The 22,318-nt window shown below is 48.4% G+C and overlaps 3 protein-coding genes across 3 annotated transcripts; 2 read left to right on the forward strand and 1 right to left on the reverse strand.

Moving 5' to 3' along the window:
* Positions 1–1,876: 1,876 nt before the first annotated feature.
* BJ212DRAFT_1409361 (uncharacterized protein) lies at positions 1,877–2,256 on the reverse strand (the record flags this gene model as incomplete). The annotated part of the gene is made up of 2 exons (XM_041337459.1): positions 2,017–2,256; positions 1,877–1,933 (listed from the first exon to the last, which is right to left on the reverse strand). Coding segments are annotated over exons 1-2 (172 nt in total), but the record flags the coding sequence as incomplete, so codon positions are not given.
* A 2,057-nt stretch (positions 2,257–4,313) lies between these two features.
* Positions 4,314–4,633, forward strand: BJ212DRAFT_1409370 (uncharacterized protein; the record flags this gene model as incomplete). The annotated part of the gene is made up of 2 exons (XM_041337460.1): positions 4,314–4,334; positions 4,367–4,633. A coding segment is annotated over exon 2 (196 nt), but the record flags the coding sequence as incomplete, so codon positions are not given.
* Positions 4,634–12,376: 7,743 nt separating this feature from the next.
* On the forward strand, positions 12,377–12,821 carry BJ212DRAFT_1450675 (acyl-CoA N-acyltransferase; the record flags this gene model as incomplete). The annotated part of the gene is made up of 2 exons (XM_041338815.1): positions 12,377–12,651; positions 12,704–12,821. 2 exons carry the CDS (start codon positions 12,377–12,379, stop codon positions 12,819–12,821), a joined length of 393 nt encoding a protein of 130 aa, XP_041185304.1.
* Between the last annotated feature and the right edge of the window lie 9,497 nt (positions 12,822–22,318).

The raw sequence follows: 22,318 nt of genomic DNA on the forward strand, positions 1-22,318 counted from the left end.
GAGCTGCGCGAGCTTGATCAAGGGTGGTCCCCCGAACGCCTTATCTATATCCCTAGATCCCAAACCTCTACCCTGGATAGGTGCTTATGGACATTCGGTATCGGGTCCCGGGGCCTTCTGGGGCACGCTGCACAATCGAAGTTCAAAATAGTCCAGGATGGTAGCAACATATAGTTAAATCTCCGTTCACCGCAATCAATTCAACTATCGTCCAATCAATATGTACGGGCAAGCAACCGGTCAGCTGCCAGATTCGCCCCCACGTGTTCAAGCTTTCAAGCCCTTATCAATTCGTCATGATCTTAAAAGCAGGACGGAGCACACGCTATTGGCATTGGTGATTTCCTTGCTATGCTCCCTCATTTGTTCCTATCAGAACGTCCCACTGACCTATTCGACAGCCTACATGATACATGACCCCAATATCGCCACTCACGAGTGTCAATGTGATATACAATTCTCTCTCACGTTGTTCGGACCGTGCAGTTGTAACTCATGATGCATCCTATGCCCTTCTACGAGATCCTGTTTTCATGGAACACTCCGGGTGGAAAAGACCAGAATGCGATGATGTTTTATCTGCTTTCTACCATCTTCAGGAACGCTCGAGGCGCCCACGACTATCCTGTGGCATATTGGCACGTTGCGTATCATTTATACGAGGAGAACCTGCACTGCAACTGCAAACCAGTAGCACTGGTATTCAAACACTGTTGCTGGTTCGCTGATACAGTGCGGAGACTCAGATGGTCTGATAATGCTTTTCCCGGTAGGTGAAGAATCGTGTGGTGACCACGATGCGTGCTTTTGTTGCCCTCCGATCCCAGTGGGACGATCAGAGCAGAGCGGTGATATCTCTCTCCCAATTTCCCATTTTGCTTTTACTACGCATATACTTCCATCCGTAAGCACGTCCCTTGTGCAACAGTGTCCCACCAAAGCTTATTCTTATCAGCTAGGTACTACGATACGATTGCATGTCCGCTATGTATGTGTCGTTATTTCGTATCCATGCAAATGACGGATAGTCGTCAATCACGCAGGATGGGCCACATTAACGGCGGGTGAACTCCTGCACCCACCAAGACGTCCAGGTGAGGATATAGTATGCCAAATCGCAAGCAAGGCACTCAAGGTAGACACGGGAAGGAGCAGAGTTCGAGACGAAGCTGAAGCCTTGAATTCTGGACATCGTTGCTACCTGTGGTCTGCCTATCTTATATCAGCCCGTTGTCTTCCTTCGTTCATGAAGGATACTAGTGTTTGTGTGTTGGAATCTCACAAGATTCCCTGTTGTGTGCACTGGACCTTCATATTTCAGAGACGTATAAAGCAGATAGTCTCCTGCTGCGATAACGTACTGTTTGCTTAATAAAACAATCGAATCGAAATTTTATGGTGGTTCAGTTCGCGTTGCAAGACCAGCTCATAACCAATGCGCAGTAACAAGACACCATCGTCTAACAGGATGCGCATCGCAGCGAATTCAGAAAATATGAAGTTCCCAGAGGTGACAGCAGGCAACGATGTACCTTCATCGAACAGCAAAAAGCATGTCACAACGATTTAGAGTTGAAAAAAAAAAAGTTCCAGTACTGTGCCGTCCGTAATCCACGAATCTTTAGCAAAGTTTGCATAGAGAAGTAAAACGGCCGGTCGTAGCACAAACAGCAGATCAATGCGCCGCACAAAGGTCGCACGGCAACACTCTGACACAGACACGTCATGCCACCTATGCATTCCAGGTAGATGACGGCGGGAAATCAGAACGGAACCGGCGAGCGTGTCATTTGCAATCCTACCAGTCGGGGGCAACATACAAGGAATGCAGTTGTGATTAGGATGGGTGTGCACGTGCAGTTAGGCGCAAGGAACGATCAGATCTAAGTTAAGATGCACAAACTTGCTGCCAGGGGTACCTGAGGAATGGATGCTGGTGGGGCGACCGGTAGACGAGAGGTTCCTCGTGCAGCATCAGTAATTTGCAGTCATGACACCTTTCTAGCAACAACTTGCCAGAAGGACAATCAAGGTTGAGGAGGTCGCAAAAAGTGAATGCATCCATAACTGGATGACATGGCATTAATGAATTAGAAAATGACCTCGGTAAAGAGAAAATAGTGTACAAAAGAACTAGATACATTTATAAGATAGTTGTACACATGCTGCGTTAATGACCATCGGCATGTGGGGGAGACGTACAACAAAGGAAAAGCACAAGGCGAACCGCGATAGAAGGGGTCGTGACTGCATGTTTGCAGGCATTTGGTGGAGTAGGGCTAGTCGCAGGAGCAGGAGGTGCCACGGACGTCGAGGCGGCAGCAGACTGAGTCTGCGACAATGATGCCTCAGGCTGGGCTGGGCCTTGTGGCTGGCATTGCTGTTGCTGCTGCTGTGTTGGTTTTGTATTGCCATTGGTGTGCTGGGGAGATACACAGCAAAGAAAAAGCACGACATGAGCCCACCATGGGACGGGTCGCGACTGTGCAAGCGTTGCAGTACCGTTAGATTGAGTGTGTGGATGAGGGTCGCGGCTGCGGAGCAACATACAATGCCTGTATGAAAATCATCAGGCACCAGAAATGGACACACTTGAGAAGGCCATACCTCCCTGTCCCGCACTGCAGCCACTTCGACAACACGAGGACGCCTTGGACATTGCGAGAGTTCAATTTCTTCATTGGTGAGGTTGAGAGCGGAAGAGCGAGGACAGGAGACCAATGAGCACATCCGGACGTGAAACTGAAGGCGTTGTGGGGTGAGGTTCGATTTCTCCGATGGTGTTGAGTGGAGAGTGTGGCCAATGTGAGGACAAGCTAGCGGGGAGCGCATGTAAATCTAACCGTGAAGGAGTGGAGGGTTGCTGAAGTTCGTTTGATGGATCATTTTCAGATGGAGAGCGGTGAATGAGTGAGGACAGGCGAGCGAAAATCACACAAGGATGTAACCCCGGTCCCCGAAGGCGTTGAGGGTTGCGGAAGTTCGGTGGAGGATGCGTTCTGAATATTATGTCATCACACTAATCAACGTCACGGTTTCAACTTGAACTCGGCCCTAACGTCCGACCAGCAGGAATCCACTTTTGACTGAGAAGCTGGTAGTAGGTGAGCGATTATCCACATCAATAGTCCTAGTGATATTGATGCAAGATAGAAGAGATGGAAGGTTGATCATGACGGAGGTGCGCGAGCTCAATCGAGGATGGTACCCTCGAATGCTTACTGAAATTCGTAGATTATGAAACCCTGCGCTGGCTGGGTACCTATCAACATGTGGCATCGCTCCCGGTGTTCTTCTGAGGCAGGCCGCATAATCGATGGCAGTCGATGGTTAAGAATGGCCGTGATGTGCCGGGATATTGGGTAAACTGTCTACCCTCCTACTGCCGTTCACCCAGTAACCGGGAACTTCGGTTCTAGCTACACTATCCCAATCAGCCATGTCCAGATCGGTTGACCGGTCGGTGCTGATCGGCTGCCAGCTTTTCCTCAACACGTGTTGAAGCTTTATCAAATTTCCGTGACCTTAAAGGCAAGCACGAGCAAACCATTTTGGCATTAGCGATTTCCTCATCATGCTGTTTCGTCCATTCATATCAGACCTTCCTGCTAACCTCCCTATATATTGTTCCACAGCCTACATTCGGGACTCGTGGTCATTACGCGATGTGTAACATTACATTTCGATCTAGGACAGGCGAGAGGTTGTTATATATCGCCATATTCACCTCGTCAGATCGAATACGAGATGTTCATGTCACATCTTGGTCAGTGAAGCAATTGCTCTTCTCCCAAGCTGGAGGGTCTGCGAACCGCGCTGTTCCAACTTATGATGCGCCTGCATATTTTTCCACGGGATACTGTTCTCTTAGAACACTCGAGACGACAAAAGTCAGTGGTGCGATGCTGTTCCATTAACTTTCCTCCATCTTCGGATCCTTCGGCGCTCGAGGTCCCCATGACCGACCAGTGGCCGCTATATCAACATGCCCCCACGAATCATTTATACGAATCTGCAAACCAATAGCATTGGTTTTCAACCACTGCTGTTGGTTCGCTGATCCGGTGCATGGACTGGGAAGTTTTGGTCACTTTTTCTTCCTGGCAGGTGAAGAATCGCGCCAACATCATGATACGTGCTTTCTAAACAAGATGCCAATATCACTCTCTCACTTGGCTTCTGATTACGCATCTGTTTTCCATTTGCAAGGTGTGCCCCACCAACGCTCGTGCTTATATCATTCTACAAGATATTACTACTCGTAGAATAGCTTGATCTCCGGGAACTTGAGCCAGACGGTCTGGAAGGGTGAACCCTTGAAGGTGAGACAATATGTCAAGCAGAACTCCTGAGACGGGTAACATGCCTTGTTTTCATCGTATTTGGAGACCATGATTTACTCTGCATGATGCTAGGAATATTATAGAAGATAATGGGTTTGAGCCCTGGCATCGACATTGTTTCCATAGATGATCCGCGTAGGGTAGCACGAGGTTGGATTTTGCCAGCACTTGATGTAAAGGCAAAGCTCTTAGTTATGGAAAGCTGTCTGCCCCTCCGAATGCGGATTACAGTATCGGACGTTCATGTTACCAAGCGGCAGACTGCAGTACTGACTTACAGTTTGAGCTTTCTCAAACAAAGGCTTGCTAAGCGAGCGGACGTGTAACTGAGGCGTTTTGAAATTGATACAAGCGTCTCTCGTCTCGCTTTCATCTCGTTTGCATTTAGTCTCCACTAAATTCTCGCGCTCAATGCATCTTAGTCGTGTTGTGCGACCCTCATGTACGGTCTGTGAAATATCATTTCGTTCGTTCAAACGCGTTCACTCGCAGACCACGCCAAAGTGCTTCGTTCGATCGACTGCGTTATACATTCTTGTTCGCCTGATTAGACTTTTGTGAGCAGAACCAAAAACACTCGATTTTTTTCCGGTGGTCCAGCTTGTGTCGGAAGACCACCTCATGACAATGAGTCTGACAAGTCTATGGGACTTCTCCAGCACTACATCATCCACAGTCCGCGCGTCTTCACAGACATCGGATCTGAATGTCTGGGTAGCACGCCGTGCAAAGGTCCTATAGCCACCCTCTTGCATAGACATATCATGCCACCGCCCATGCCTCTGGGCAGATCATATAGCAGGACGCCGCGAGACCAACGTACTGCTAGCCGGACAACATGCATGCATGTCATACAGAAAATGCGGTTGGGAGGATGTGCACGTGCACTGGTTAGGGGCAGGGCACGATCAGGTTAGAGTCAAGATGCACGGACTTCTACCAGGTGCCCGAGGAATGGATGCTGATGGGATGAGTAGTAGAATGCCCTTCGTATAGTACCAGGATCTGTAGCCAGGATTCGCACGTTTCTCGCGACTTCTCAGGAGTACAATCGAGGCAGCTTCACGATACTACTAGGAGGCAAAAATAACTAGCTGCAAAGATGAAATGATAGTCCACACGCATGCATATCTTTTATAAAAATGGCGCTTCATTGCTTTTTCCATCATCTAACATTGTTTTTCTGATTCCATAACCGCTTACCATCCAGTGAGTGCCGTCATTTCACCATTTTTGTGGAGTCGCACTTTGAGGTGTTGTTGAATACTGATGGCCGTTCAAATATTACACCGAGTCGCGTCCAGGTTGAATTGCGGTATGTTCATGATGTTGAAAACTTCGTTGGCTTGTCTCGTCACCATTTGACCGTATGCGTATCGATCCAGATCTACATACGCGCTTGCTCATCCCCTTTTTCGATGGCCATCGCTTACCATCCAGTGAGTTCTGTCGTTTCACTATTTTTGATGGAGTTGCACGTGGTTGGACGCTGATGGGCCCTCATATATGTCACCAAATGCAAGTTAAAGAGCATTCTTGTCTTCTCAGCCGAATTTCAGGTAAAAAATTGTCACATTACCGCATGATCGCTTCGACCGTGACAACCTACTAGTACGCGTTTCCCCTGTCCTGCGAAGTTTAAGGATCACCACAATGTCGATCTCCTACCAAGAGATTGATTCTCACCAAGTCCTGAACTCAATCATATTATTCAGCAAGCAGTCCATACGCGCTTAAGCGCTCATTCCCCAGTGAACTGAAATCATGGTCTTTTCTTGATCTGTTTCGTGGATTTAAAGAGGTTCATTGTCGGGGTGTATTGAGCCAGTGTTGAGCGTTCGATTGAATTATTAAATGAAGATCTGGACGGAGAATGGGTTGTGCAGAAAAACAAACCATTATCACCGTGATGTGAAGAAAGAGATACGAGCACAGAAGAACTAAAAAATAGTTGTGTACCTATATTAATGATTATCGGCGTGCGGGGGAGATGCACAGCAAAGAAACAGCACGAAGCGAGCTCGCAATGGAAGAGGTCGTGACTGCACGGTCGCTGCACCTGATGCGGTAGTAGGAGCAGGAGCAGGAGCAGGAGCAGGAGGGGTCGTGGATGTCGAGGGGGCAGCATGCTGGATCTGCGACGATGATACCTGACCCTAGGCTTGACCTTGTGGTTGGCCTTCCTGTTGTGCACCTCCATTGGCATGTTGAGGAGATGCGCAGCAGAGAAAAAGCACGAAATGAGCCAACAATCGGACGGGTAGTGGATGCGCATATCTTGGATGTAGTGTAGCAGGATCAGCAGTACCTGGAGCAGGCTGTGTCGTGGACGAACTCTGGGCGTGCGATTGGGTTTGCTGCTGTGTTTTTTGTGGTGGCGGCGGAGCAGTAAATATGACCTGGATAAAAATCATTAGACCACGCCGATTGTGATCGAGTAGAGACATACCTCCCTGTCACGGACTGCAGCAACTTTGACGATACGAGGACCACGAGAGAAGATGGACCGCCTTGGGCGTTGCTGGAGTTCGGTCGCATCATTGACATTCTGGTGAGAGCGGTGGAAAGGCGACCAAAGGCGACCAAAGAGCGCGCTCGCGCTCCCCAAAGAGGGTGCGAGATTACGGGGACGGCGGGAAGAGGAACGGTGATAGTTACCGTACGTTCGGGAGGGCTGAGATCAAGAGGCCAGACCAGGAACCAATTAAAAATGCTGATGACACACATGAGCACCACCTGTCACGGCATTGAAAAAGTCTGGCGAAAGGTCATCATCTTCTGCCTGCGTAGCATCCGCCTACATAGAAAATCAAGGTTGTAACCACTGGGAAGGTTGAGAAACAAATTACGTACGTCCATTAATGACTCTTGAGCTGTAGCCTGCGAGTGGGAGATCAGCATAGTTTTGACTGAAGAATCATGTAATTTGCCTTAGATAAAGGTTGGAGGAGGTCTTCAAGGCCAGTTTCTTTGAGGATGGTATGAATGTCCCATGTGTACGCGTTTTTGTTTTCGCAACCAGTGACTAACAGTTTTCCATCAGCAGAAAGGGCTGCACACCACAATGCATCTTCGTGCTGGAAGGGTGGTTCGATTGGGAGGTTGGTGTCGAGATTCCATAGACGCGCCGTTTTTCCATATGATGCACTTACAAGTAGGCGTTCACTTTGAGACAAGGTGATGGCATTGATATGGGTTGTGTGACCCTCCAGGATAGCGACCTCCTCCCAAGTGGTTGTGTCAAATATCCTAATCGGGCCGTATGAACCGGAGATAAGTTTCTTTCCATCCAACGTCCATACCAAACTCCAAACAGGATGATTGTGTTTGAGCGTGCTCAACAGTTCGGCTGGCATGGTGTTCCAGATTTTGATCCCATCCTCGTTGCGTCCGCCCATTGCGATTTTTGTTGCATCGAGCGAGTATATCACCGTGTTCACCCACTGGTGTCCGGTTTCGATTGTCAGGACAGTTTCGCCGCTCTCGACATCCCAGGTTCTTGCCGTCCCATCCCAGGATCCGCTCGCTACTCGACTGCCATCTGCACTCCAGCACAATGCACCCACAAGATCGGTATGTCCTATCCATTTCGCGACGACCTCCCTCGTCTCGACGTTCCACAATCTCACTTTTCCGTCGTCGCATCCACTTGCAACTGTCTTGCCATTTGGAGACAATGCCATGGACCGCACTCCTGCGCTATCCTCTTCATCTTCCCAGTCCTCTTCCACCTGTGTGCCGCTCTCCAAGTCCCATAGCCGGAGTGAGCCGTCCGTCGAACATGTGATGATGTGACATCCACCGTGTAGATATACAATATCATTTACCCAGTCGGTATGACCTTTCATTGTCTGACGTGGCATGATCGCTGGCGTCTTGCTGGTAGAGGAAGACATGATCGGCGCTCGGTATTTCAACTATGGCAAATTGGGGACTATGTATGCGAGAGAGGCGGGATCCGGCAACAGCAATAATTTCTGGTGGGTCCAGGAACCTGTTTTTTTCACTTTAATTCTTGTCAGAGCACACAAGCCACTGCTAAGACAGCCTTACAGGATCCAATCCTTACCCAGAAGCTTACTTCGGGACTGTCTATGGAGGAGGTGCTGCGCCGTTATTTGAGAAATTAAAATTTGCAAGAGATCTTTGTGGGTATCCGAAGTTGCTGGTAAGCGTGTCGTCAGTTGTATCCTGCAGAAAAACCTAGAGTATCACTTACGAGCAAGACCAGCGATCAGACTCCCAGGGTGTCTGGTTGGTAGTTGAGGAAGTTGGACACCCGTTTGTTCAAGCGTTTTGCAAGGTGCGTCCCATGCGTCATCCTCGTGTTCGCTCCACAGCTTATTGCTGTGTAGATCAAGCGCTCGCGTCTGGCCGGTGCTATGTCCATCTTCCTATATGTCAGGACTATGTTTGATAGTTATAGCTAACATTCGACGGGGTGCTGCACTCCCTACCTACTGCACGTTTCATCTCGTCTACCTTCGAATTTGATGACATCGACTCTCTTAACACGTCTGCAGGTTATGGAACAGCGTCTATTTCTAGGGTGGACTTTCATTTTCAAATGAGGTACGTGTTCATATCGAACAGCCAATAGAATGTATCATGAGTGTTGCCACCATACCCCCCTCTCAAATGCACATCCTTCTCCATCAGATGTCGTATCGCATGACCTGAGTATCGACACGGTCTTTGAGGGACGTCAATGTGATCCATCGAATCTACCATCATATCAACTTAAACATGTCTTGCGAAAATGGTATCCCATGGACAGGTGCCGCGAGTCCAGGAGTTTCGTTTGGAAGGTCATTTCATAGGCATGCATCAATCCTCCAATCCTAGGTCAAATAAGACGATGACGGTGGCACTTATGCCATGCAGGCATCAACACGAATTTCTACAAATTCATGAACGAGCCTCAAACACAACAAGTACGCTTCAGCGTTTTTGGAAGAAAAAGATCAAGTCCAAATCGCATGGACAACAAGACCGTATGTATCACATTGTCTTTGGCCTCATTCCTACGCTCATCTCACGTATGAAGACATTTTTTGATGTGTTGATGACGCGTGATCTGTCTCGGGGATACTTCCTCGATTTCGACCTATATGCATGCTGAACGGACTCCGTCCTATTCACGTACGAAGAACTATTGGTAGTCTTCGTGCCGGGATTTAGCTCACCGTGCTGTAGTGTTACTGATGGGAGGGAGACACTGCAGAGAAAAAGGACGAAATAAGCTCGCGATGGAAGAGGCCGTGGCCCCGTGGTTACTGTTCTTGGTTTAGCAGAACACGTCACAGGAGCTGGAGGTGTCGTGGGCATCGATATAGCAGCAGACCAAGTTTCGAATGATGCATGGACGTGAGCTTGACCTTGTGAATGGCCTTGCTGTTACTGTTGTGTTTGTTTCGCAGGTGGAAGAGATGCACAGCAGAGAATAAGTATGTCTTGGTCACTGGTATGATAGTACCAGCAGGCTGAGGGTATGGACGTTCTCATTCCAGTTTCGAAGCAACAGCTAATAGCTGCAGAACAATCACTGAGCCGCAGTGATTGGAAGCGCACGGGAAGAAAACCATACCTTGTCCCGTGCTGCAGTTGACTCTAGCAACATGAGGACCAAGAGGAGAAAAATAGTTCACCTTGGCTGTCGCTGGAGCTCCATTGCTTCATTGGTGTTAGGGTGAGAGCGACGAGCAAGCGACGAAAGGCGGCCGAGGATAATTGGATTCGGACCCCCCGAAGAAGGTGCATGAGTACGGTATGCGCGATTCTTCCTGGTGTTCTTCTGAGGCACGTTGCAGAATCTATGACAGTTGATGGTTTAGAATGGTCGTGATGTGCCAGGACGCTGGGACCACTCCTACTACCACTCACCCAGAAAGGAACTTCGCTTTTGAGTACATCCTTCCGATCAGCCATGTGCAGACCGGTCGACCGGTTGGTGCTGGTCAGCTGCCAGCTCTCCCTCAACATGTGTTAGAGACCTTATCAACTTGCCGTAACCTTAAAAGTAAAGATCGAGCAGGCACCTTATGGCATTAGCAATGCTCTCCCCGCACTCTTTCGTTCATTCATGTCAGAGCTTCCTGCTGAACTCCCCTACCTGTTGTTCCATAGTCTACATGGCAGATGAGCCCGAGGCCGCGACTCGTCGCTATCATCCAGTATATAACACTCTCCACCCGAGTATCAAAGGATAGTTTGTGATATATATCACCATATTCACTCAGTCGTATCCATCGAACACAAGTTTCTCGTATCATATTTCGGTCAATTGCTCTTCGGACTGCAGTTCAAACTCACATGCATTCCCGTAGAAGGAGAAGGTTGGTGGTGCGATGCTGTTCCATCAACTTTCCTCCATCCTCAGGACGTTTGGTGTCCTAGGTATCTATGGCCGTCATGTGGCTGTTATATCAGCATACACCCATGTATCATCTATATGAGAACTCACACCGTGTAAACCAGAAATACTGAGTATGATTCAGCTAACTAGTTCGCATAGTGTGAAGACCCGGAATTTTGTATCACCCTTTCTCGCCTGGTGAAGAAACGTGCAAGGACACGATACATACTTTTATTACCGTAGTCGCGGTAATTGCAATAACTTGTAGGGGTTTTACTGCCTGCTTCGTCTACGTCGATATCATGCGACAGACTGAATTTTCTTATGAGAATCACGGCTCACAAACCTGGTGTTCGATCAACAGCGACCAACGGCATGCGAGGGAGATACATAGCAGAGAAAAGCATGAAGCGGGCCCGTAGTGGAAGGGCCCATGACCATCCGGTTGCTGCACCTGGCGTGGGACTAGTAGCGCGATGATGGCGCCTGAGCCTGTACTTGGCCTTGGGATTAGTCTTGCTGATGCTGCTGTGTTAGTTTCGCCAGTGGATGAGATGTACAAGAAAAAGTACGACATAAGCCCACTATGGGATGGGTTGTGACTGCGTAGGCGTTGCACCTAGTGTGGCAGTACTAACAGCTTGAGTGTGTGAACGTTCTCATTCCGGCCGCGAAACAACAGCCAATGCAGGGACATCATTGAACCACAGTGATCGGAACGCACACGAGAAAAACATACCTATTTTGTCCCAAGCTGCAGCTACTCCAACAACATGAGGACCATGAAGACAAAAGATACCTGGCCTTAGGGTGTAACTGGAGTTCGGTTGCCTAGTCGGTGTTAGAGTGAGAGAGACAAAAAAGGAAGGGAAGGCGATCGAGGATGGTAACTAGATGGCCCGAAGAGGGTGTGCGAGCACGGCGATGGTGATGTTCAGCAGAACGATGATGAATACCGTGCGTAGCTGAGGACTGAGTACAGAGGTGAGAACAAGAGACATTCAAAAACGCTAATGGCTCACATGGACACCGTCTCGCGCGCCATCGAAGAGGCCTGGTGGTAGTCAATGTGCTTCCCTGAGCTTGACTGGGCGTTGCGCTATGGAATCACTCTCATGTTGATGTTGAAAAGTTCGAAAAGTTCAAGAAATGGCACGTCACATACATTTATTATTTCATGAACGAGTTTCTAACTGGGAACAGTAGGTCTTCGAGCCCAGCTTCATTTAGGATGGCATGGATGTCCCAAATTTTGGTCGCTGCAACTTTGTTGCAACCAATGGCATTCAAACTAGTACCAGGTGCGCGGGTAATCGGCAAACACCGAGAACGGGCTCAGGTGACAGGACTTGTGCAGTTGTGTCGCGTCAACATGCCACTGGCCAGTATCGCCGCAATCGAGTCAAATATCGAGTTGTTTCGATTAATTAGTCGATTATGGTCATGAAAGGCTCTACCGTCACCGCTTTCTCAGCGCTTACTGCTCTCTGCTGCATCCCCCTTCGACATCGCGTAACTTGTTCTATCGAGTATGTTTACCACGGAGAACCTCATCCTCCGCGGATTCCAAGATAATGATCTAGGGGAAATTCTTGCTCTGCGGAACGACCCCCTCGTCCAACGCACCCAGACATTCTCAGCTATCGCGCCTGCGCCTTCCTCAAAGTACAAGGAGTATATGAAGACTTTTGCCGAGGGCTCAGCGCTCTGGTTTTCTTTGGTACACAAGGAGTCCTTGAATTTTATCGGTTTCTGTTGCATCAATTTATTGGAGGCGAAGAACCGGGATGCACGCTTGGGTATAACCATTGCCTCTGAGTTCTGGGGGAAGGGATATGGAACGGAAGCCACGCGCTTCACTGTAAACCATGCGTTCAGATATTTCGGCTTGCAGCGCATCTCTTTGGATGTTACAGAAGGCAATGCCAGAGCACGAGCGGTTTATGCCAAACTGTGAGTAACTAATAAATTTATGACGCAGGCAGGTTTTGACTTTTTTCCTCAGAGGTTTTAAGGTGGAAGGAAGAAAACGACGGGGAAATTGGGTGGATGGACATTGGGAAGATATTATCTATATGGGAGTTCTGGATGATGAATGGACGGAGATGTATCCTAAGCACTGAATGAGGATTATGCGGGCCTGTTTGGACTTGCGAGATCTGTCATGGGTTTGGAGGAGGCCCTTGCAATTGGTCGATATCGATTATTATGGCCAGGCCATCAATTATACGACATCAGAAGCCTAGATACGGCTTACATAAGGCATCGCCTATATCATATATGTCTCACGATCGCCGTCGTGCGCCCAGCCTCCTTATCGGGGCGAGATACCCCTATGACGTCGTTCCCGTATATAAACGCTCTCTCTCGACACATCAATCTCACTACCCCCTTTCTCCTGACATCTAACTACAACCATGGACACTGCAGCTAGTCAACTCCATGCTGAAGTCAATCGACTTCAGCACGAGCTTCAAACCTTGAAAGTACAATACCATGCCGAAGACGATGAGCTCATCACCGTCTCTGAGTACATTTTGAAGAGATTGGAACAGCTCAACGTGAAGGTATGCGTCCGATTAATCATATTCATGGAGCCCAACGCCCATTTCTCGCACACAGTCCATTTTCGGAGTACCGGGGGATTTCAACATGCGTATGGTTTCTTTAATCATCGACAACTTATGTATACTGACGATCTTGTGTAGCTTTCCTGGTAAATTATTGCGCATAGGAACAGCGCAAACACTGATATTCCACATTTCAATCCTTAGGACTACATTGAAGACCATCCCACAATCGAATGGATCGGAACCTGGTAATTAGTTCATCATGTTGGCTACACGCTATCTTACACCATTATAGCAACGAGTTGAACGCAGCTTACGCAGCTGATGGATATGCCCGCGTCAAAGAGCACAGCATAGGCGTAGTTGTAACAACGTATGTTCGGTAGTCGATAAGCATTATCTACCAGTGACCTCAACAATTTACAGGTTCGGCGTTGGCGAATTGAGTGCCATCAACGGAGTTGCAGGCGGTAATTATTGCTCGCCGTTTTTGCGAGGGATTACTCACAGATCAATCAGCGTTCTCTGAAATGGTCCCTGTCCTTCATATCGTCGGAGTGCCTAGCACTACGCAGTTGAAGAACAAGCCCATGCTCCACCACACACTTGGCAATGGAAAGTATGTATTTCTCCTCTTCCTTGTTGATTCAGTATCTCACCTTCACCAGATTCGACGTATATACGAAAGCTGCGGAAAATGTCACCATTGCTCAGGCTATACTTATGAATAAAGCACAAGCTGCGGTCGAAATCGATCGAATCCTCACCGAGTGCATTACTAATGTAAGTCCTGATTATCCGCTTCCACCCATTCAAGCAGTGAATGTCCCGCAGGCTCGTCCCGTTTACCTCACTATTCCAATGGACCTCACTTCCGAAAAAATCTCTGCAAAGCGCTTGAAGGTCGAGCTTTCACGAGCCCCTCCTCCTAATGACCCAAATGTCGAGAGCTATGTTCTCGACGAGATTATGGAGCTCGTGGATGATGCTAAACAAGACGTCGTTGTCCTCGTCGATGCTTGCGCTATTCGCCACGACTTGCGCCAGGAAGTCGACGACCTTCTCGTGAAAACACGCTTTCCTGTATACGCAGCACCAATGGGCAAGACGGCAGTGAGCGAGGAGCATGAACGATACGGCGGTGTGAGTTTTTACCCCTGTTTTCGCTCAAGACCACTCTGACGCTTCTATAGATTTACATCGGTTCAGTCACGGATCCGTCCATCAAGGAGAGGGTCGAAAACGCAAACCTTATCCTCTCGATTGGCGCGTTGAAGTCAGATTTTAATACTGGAATGTTCACGTATCATATTCCTGCGACGCACACTATCGAGGTAATTTTCCGTGACACCCCAGTTTTCGACGCTTAGGTGATTTTTGCAGCTACACTCCGACCATACACTTGTTCGCCACGCAAAATTCCCGGGTATAGGAATGAAGTCGCTTCTCCCGAAGCTCACGGAGAGGCTGAGTAAATATCAGGAGGGCGCATCACGAATCCCTGTTCCGCACTATAAGCTAGATGTTCCAAAGGAAAGTGACGACAAGATTTCGCATGCCTATTTCTGGCCTCGGGTGGGCAAATTCTTCCGGAAGCAGGATATCATCGTTGCTGAGACTGGTGAGTCGAAACTCATCTATTCTCCTTCAAAATATAGAGCGAACCATACATCTAGGCACTTCAAACTTTGGAGTTTTGGACGTTCCAATGCCCGACAAGTCCGTTTTCGTCAGCCAAATCTTGTATGGAAGCATTGGATGGGCAACCGGTAAATATTGCGAAGTTTTTACTGGACCCGCATCTGACGGAAATGGCTGTAGCTTGTACACTCGGTGCAGCGCTCGCGGGCCGCGACAAATGTCTTGGGCGCACCATACTATTCACTGGCGATGGTAGCATGTACGTAGTTCGTCCATTGTGCTTGAATTTTACTTGAATATCTTGTGTGGCAGGCAACTGACTGTGCAAGAGATTTCAACCATGACCCGTCACAAGTTGACGCCAATAATCTTCGTGCTGAACAACAAGGGCTACAACATCGAGAGGCACTTGCACGGCCTAGATAGGTGAGTGGTCACTAATAAGACAGACCACCTTACATGACAGCTCACGAATTACTACAGGAAGTACAACGACATTGCAGACTGGTAAGATACCTGTTGCTCTCTTAATTTGTGTTTTGCTTAAACATTCCCTCAGGAAATGGACTTCGCTCCTCACTACTCTCGGTGATATGGAGGGCAAGATGTCAAAGTCGTACATGGTCCGCAGCAAGTCAGAGCTCAACAAGCTTCTCGACGATGACGAATTCGCCAATGCGGGGAAGATACAGTTGGTCGAAGTAATCATGGACAAGTACGACACACCCCGTGCGTTGCAAGCTGCCGCAGACTTGACTGCGAAGATGGCGGCGGGGCAAGTTTGAATCATTAACCAAATGTTTTTCGTGCATTCGAAATGTATAACTACTGTAGTATTACAAAAAAAACGACTCCGTTTTGTGCCATTGATGATCGTGTTGTGACTAAAAATGTGAGGAAAATGCGAACAGATTCTACACCTGGGGTTCGGACCGAAAGGGGTGTTCCTCATCCGGTCCGTACATTTCAACCTGACACGTGACTGACGCGTTCCAGGCAATTGGCGCGTCAACCACCAGCGACCACTCTAATCCGAATCAACTTATCGTTCACAATCCGAATCGACCCACTGTCCACAATATTAGTATTGTGCTGCTTCAATACCCACGTTAGATTCAGCCATAAAACCCTCATTTAATTTCACTGTCGGTCACTCGTCACTTCAACCCTGCTACCAACAATACCTCTATAACTTGAGACCAGTGGTTAGCCGGTATAATGGCACACAACTCAGATACTATTCCTCGCAGAATGGGCAACTACTGGCTGCAAGACCGACTTGGGTCAGGCTATTCGGGTACGTACTGAGCCCACTCAACACTGTGAATCCTCACCTAGACCATATCATCCCAGGCTCTATCTTCAAGGCATGTCATATTCACGATGGCACTCTCGTTGCGCTCAAAGTACAAGACGTCGACCACGAGTGCCCAACAAATCGCTATGAGCAAGCCATCTACCCTCTACTGCAAGGAGGAGAGGGTATGCCTCGGTTATGGGCAAGCGGTATAGAGGGAAAATGGCATTATCTGGTTATAAGTCTCCTCGGAAAGAGTCTGGAGAGTATCTACCGACAAAATTTACAATGGGGGAACCAGAGGATAGATCTGCGCAGTGTATGCTCTATTGCGATCCAGGTGGTGAGTTTGCTCGCTGGTTTCTGATCGATGGTATAATTTTGACATCGATCGAATGTGCAGATCGCACGCTTGCAGATCATGCATAACCGCGAAGTTTTGCATCGCGATATACAACTTGGGAATTGTGCTATCGGGTTGACACCTGAAGAAGAAACCATCTATATGATCGACTTCGGGTTTTCTAAACGCTATATCGATCCATACACCCGGCGGCATATTCCAGACTCAAAGCAGAAGAGAGATTTCTTGGGAAACTACTGGTTTACGTCTGTCAACGTGCATTGTAAAGGCAAAGGTCAGCATCCTAAGTTTATTTATGTGTAACGGCTACTTATTGAAACTCTCGCAGTACCATCTAGGCGAGATGATCTCGAGGCCGCTGCATTGATGTTCATACATCTCCTTACGCCTGGAGGACTCTCTTGGACACGGAATGGTGTACCGAAAACCGACGCGGCGCACGATCGCATCAAGCGAGCGAAAAAGAGTGCTCGTCCTGAAGACCTGTGCAAAGGATTGCCTTCTGAGTTCGAAGAGTTCCTGCGGTATTGCAGACGGCTGAAGTTCTTTGACTGTCCTGATTACGACCACTGGAAGGACGAGTTCCAGGAGCTTGCACAGGACAGTGGCTTCACCGACATCGAGCGCTTTATCTGGCCACCACCGCCAGCTCCCAAGGTACGAGGGTTTGTCAGTGCGCCTGAGTTTGTGTTTATTCATTGTTTTCTTCAGGTTCAACCTCAAGTCTCACGGCCTGTTCCTGCACGGCCCACGATTGATGCAGATGAGATGGAGAACGTCCTGAATGACTTGGCTAAGCTCCAGCTCAACCCGCCCCGTCCAATACTTGGGGACCAAACTAATGTCCCTGCCCCTGCGCGAAAAGATACCGCCAAAAAGCCTAGCCAAATCATATTCGTAAGCGACAGCTCCGAGGATGATAGATTGAAGCCAAATGGCCAACCCCTTCCACCCCGCACTCCCGTACGAACGAAGAAAGCCAGTCAGCTGCAGAAACTCAAGCTTTCGGTCCTTGATTCGACGGATAATGCTGCTCTTGCAGTCGCCGTGGAAGAGTTCACGAAATTCCTGCAATTGGGCTCAAGGACGCTCACCAAAGAAGGATTCGCCTTCCTGGATGCACTGTACAAACAGCTCGCAGATCCTTCGATATTCGTACACCCGCTTCGAACTTTACGAAGTGCTAATCGAGAGGACAACCAAGCCCCTCAACCAGCGTGCGTGAAATTGGGCGTAGTTGCAAGGCTTCGTCGAGAAGTGGGGACTGCATCGAGTAATAGGGTGCTTGCGAATCTCGTGGCTGACTTTGGTGCCATTACCAACAAGAGTAGTGGCAGGACTATCACCAAGGACGGATTCGCGTTTTTGGAGGGTCTAGCTGCGAGACTACAGGCGTTAAATTAGAGTTCTGGAAGGGAGTACTTGCTTTTACCAGGCCTCTTTCATTAGTGGGATTGAAGTGTTCTAGTGGATTGTTGTGCCTCACGCGCACGGCCTTGTTGCCTGAATCTCACACTCATGTCTTGGGTATCGACAAGATATATATACATACATAGTAATTTGCTCCTGCCCCAATATCGCAACATGTCAATATGATTTCCGATATGTCATGAATGAGGCTTAAACACTTGCGTCCTTACCATGAGCAGCGTGCATGGTTCATTGCAATAAAAAGTAGTGTGTTTTCCGACAAGTTGGTTAGTGAGATGTAACTCAACCACGTGTGCCCTCGGTTATCACCGGAGCAATTCTTTTACCCCAATAAATAGACTCGAACACTCTACTTCGTCTGGTTTCCTTTGTCTCTTTCTCCCTTCCTTTTTTTCCGTAGAAGCTCGGATTAGACAGGAGTCTGCTACAGCGATTTCAATCATGTCAGACGGATCAGAGAAAGGCGTTACGACCGTAAGGCAGAATGTCTGCGTTATACCCGACCTCACGATCAAGGACCTGTTGAGCGCTATTCCGTGAGTCTGCACGCGTTTTCAAACGCATCCCGGGGCCAGATACTTATTACTGTCGGTTTTTTCAGCGCTCACTGCTTCAAGCGTTCAGCGTTGCGGTCATCATTATATATGTAGGTTAATACTTGCACAAGATAGCTGGCTCTGACGCGTTTCATGATGATTAGTGTTTACGACCTAGTGGTGATCTCGGGTATCTACAAAACCGCAACTTATCTAGACACTCTCATCTCCCCCGAATACATTTCCCTCCCTCATCCCTTGCTCTATCCCGCTGCGCGGTTGTCTCTCTGGGCAGGGTACACCTTCTGGACGGGTCTCTTTGCCACTGGCCTTTGGGTCATTGCTCACGAGTGCGGCCACCAAGCATTTTCCGAGTCTAAGTTGGTCAACAACAGCGTTGGCTGGGTCCTGCATTCCGCGTGCGGTCTTAAATTTTATTCCATCCCATCACGTGACTGACAGTACCTTAATTATTTAGGCTTGGTGTACCATACCATTCGTGGAGGATCACACATGCGAAACATCATGCTTCAACTGGTCATATGACTCAGGATCAGGTCTTTGTCCCCAAGACACGTTCGCAACTTGGCTTGCCCGCATTCGACCCGACAAAGGAGGATATTCTTGGTTCGAGTGTTTCGGATGAAGTGATGAAGGAGCTGAAGGAAGCGTTGGGTGACTCCCCTATTGGCGCGACTATTGGCGCTGCTACCTATTTGGTTAGGCAAATTGGATGAGATCTGCGCGATTACGACTAACGGTGTTTTTAGCTTGGCGGCTGGCCTGCGTACCTTATCCGCAATGCATCTGGTCAGAAGCGTTACCCCAAAGGCACCAACCGTGAGTAACGATTCGTTGAAAAGAAAATAATTTAATGATTGATTTTGTAGATTTCAACCCTGATGCTGTGATGTTCGCACCTCACCAGCGCGAGTCAATCATTCTGTCTGACATCGGAATCGTGCTGTGGCTCGCTGGTATCACCGGCGCCATCTATACATATGGGTTCTGGAACGTGTTCCGTCTCTACTTGATGCCTTACCTCTGGGTCAACCACTGGCTTGTCCTCATCACGTTCCTCCAACATACCGACCCGCTTCTCCCTCACTACCGTGCCTCTGAGTTCACTTTCCCTCGTGGTGCTTTAGCTACCTTGGACCGCAAGCTTCTTGGTGGCTGTGGCTCAATTATGGGTTGGATTGGCGGTCATGCTACCCATGGTATCTCTGAGACCCACGTCCTTCATCACGTCTCCAGCAAGATCCCTCACTACAACGCTTGGGAAGCTTCTGATGCTCTTCGTAAGCGCCTTGAGCAAGCAGGTATTCAGCTTGAGGGTGCTCCGGGTGGATGGGGGGAAGTCTACAGGGTTTTCAAGGAGTGCAAGGTCAGTATACTTCTACTTCAGTCCGGTACATATTCTGAGACATCGTTTAGTTCGTCGAGGATGAAGGCAACATTCTTTTTTACAAGAATTCCTCTGGTCTCGCTGCCACTCGCCCTGCGTTCACTGACGGTAGTGCTAGTGACTCTGGTATTGAGATTGACAAGATCTAAAAGTGTTAGAGATACCTATAGATCGCCCGCTTGGCTATTTCCTATATTATGATCCATAACATAGATGGCGTCACGTCGTTGGGGCAGGGGGGTTTGGCGGATTATTATTAGAGTCCTACGATTATGATAATTCTAATGGACGACAAAATGAGTGAATTCGCTAGCTACACTCATGGAGGTTGAAATATCATTCTGCGGTGGATCTTGGAACTCGATGGTGTCTTGACCGCCACTGAGGGCGGGGCTTCGATTGGCAACATGTTGTTTAGTGAGTTTGTGTGTTGTGTTGTGACTGGATGTGAAGGTGAGTCGATGATACGAAGCTCAGGTCTGACAAAAGCTCTCCATACGTGAATAGCATAAGATCCGTTCGGGGTAAGATCTGATGAACGACCTTTCAAAAGATGCGTCTATTGATCGTCATCATCCATGGACTGCTGAATCTCTTTCTTCCACAAATCTGAGAAGTCGTTGATATCCCGACCGCTGCTCAGCGCAAGGGCTTCGACTGGTAACATGTTGTGCTGGTAAGCTGGTGCGTTACGCGATGCGACCGGATGTAAAGGTGAGTCGATGATACGGAGTTCGGGTGCGCTCAACCCACGCGTGAAGACTGACGAGAGTTCTTCGTACGTAAATAGGAGGGGATCCGTTCGGGGTGCGTATGGGTTGAAGTCTAGGACGTGTCCCCGAGACAGATCACGCGTCATCAACACATCAAAGATGTCTTCATAAGAGTGATGAATGCATGAAGTACGACAATGACAATGTGACACATACAGTCTTGTTGCCCATGCCATTTAGACTTGATCTTTTCCTTCCAAAAACGCTGAAGCGTCTCTGCGATCTTGTTTTGTGTTTGGGGTTCGTTCATGAAATCGTAGAAATTTGTATCGCGCTGTGATATCCCTGCACGAGCGTAGTCGTGACTTGCCGGAGCAAGAATTGGAAAACAGGACGTACCTATGAAACAGCCTTCACGGACGAAACACCTGAACTCGCGGCTCCTATCTATAGGATACCATTTCCGCAAGACAAGCTCAAGTTGATACGATGGTGGATTCGAGGGATCGTATTGACATCCCTCAAATACCGTATCTATACTCAGATCGTGCGATACAAAGTCCGAGGATTTTAATAGAATGTAGACGTCCGATGGAGATGTGCATTTGAGAGGCGAGGATGGTGGTAGCACCCATGATGCGTCCTGTCAACTGTTTGATGTGAACAAGGATTTATATACAACGGGCTTACTTTTGGTGAAGAAAAATTGAGCTTGGGGAAGATCGCGCCGTATTCTTTGATAACTTGTCTTATCCGCTCATCTAGATTGGGGAACGAGAAGGATCGTCCGACTGCGGTGTCATCCTCATCCTCATCCTCATCCTCCCTCCTCCTCCTCCTCTCCTCCTCCTCCTCCTCCCCTCGTCTTCTTCTTGATCCGAAAGAGAGCTTTCTGCGGGACTGACAGTGGGAAGTGAGTACGATTGAGACAGATGGTATAGTTAGTCAACCAACGGGTTTTCCGAGCCTTCTGGTACGAAAATGCCATCCGAGTTGAGGTATTCCTTGAATGGTTGATCCAAGGGACGGATGACAGTGCTTTTGATGCTGATGGAGGAAAATAATGGATACCATGATGAAAATTGGAAGGAAAGTAGATAGTCTGGTGTCTGCACAGGAAAGATGTGATGCGGTGACATGCCAGTTGTATGTGATAAGTACAGGTACTTGAACCTGAATTCGATCGAGAGAGCTATATGTCAAGAGGCTACAGACAAGTGTTACTCTTCAACGAAAAGGATGAACAATATCGCTAGCAGTTATGGCACTACGTAGCGATTGATCACTTAGTAGCTACTTCAAGACTCGTTGGATATCTCAGGATGATCAGCTTCAAGACTGCACGCGACTTAGTTAAAAGAAACAACGATTCTTCATCTGTCGACAGCGTGCCAGCGAATACTCAGCTGGTCACCTCTCCTGTCACTCAGGGTACCGGTGAGCCTTGGTTTCTGGAATGCGGTTGTCTTCAACATACTTGACATATAGGGATGGAGTAACTACATGAACTCTGAAACGTGCTGGTATAATTAATAGATGAACGGTTCCACTGCGAACAGAAACGAGAATGTAAGAGACCATGCACGTAGTCTGACAGTAGCACTCACAATCACAATCATCATCGGGATTGAAATGTTCCACTGGCATGCGAGGGCTAAAC

This window comes from Suillus subaureus (assembly GCF_016647635.1).
Source record: "Suillus subaureus strain MN1 chromosome Unknown BJ212scaffold_285, whole genome shotgun sequence".
NCBI classification, from domain to species: domain Eukaryota; kingdom Fungi; phylum Basidiomycota; class Agaricomycetes; order Boletales; family Suillaceae; genus Suillus; species Suillus subaureus.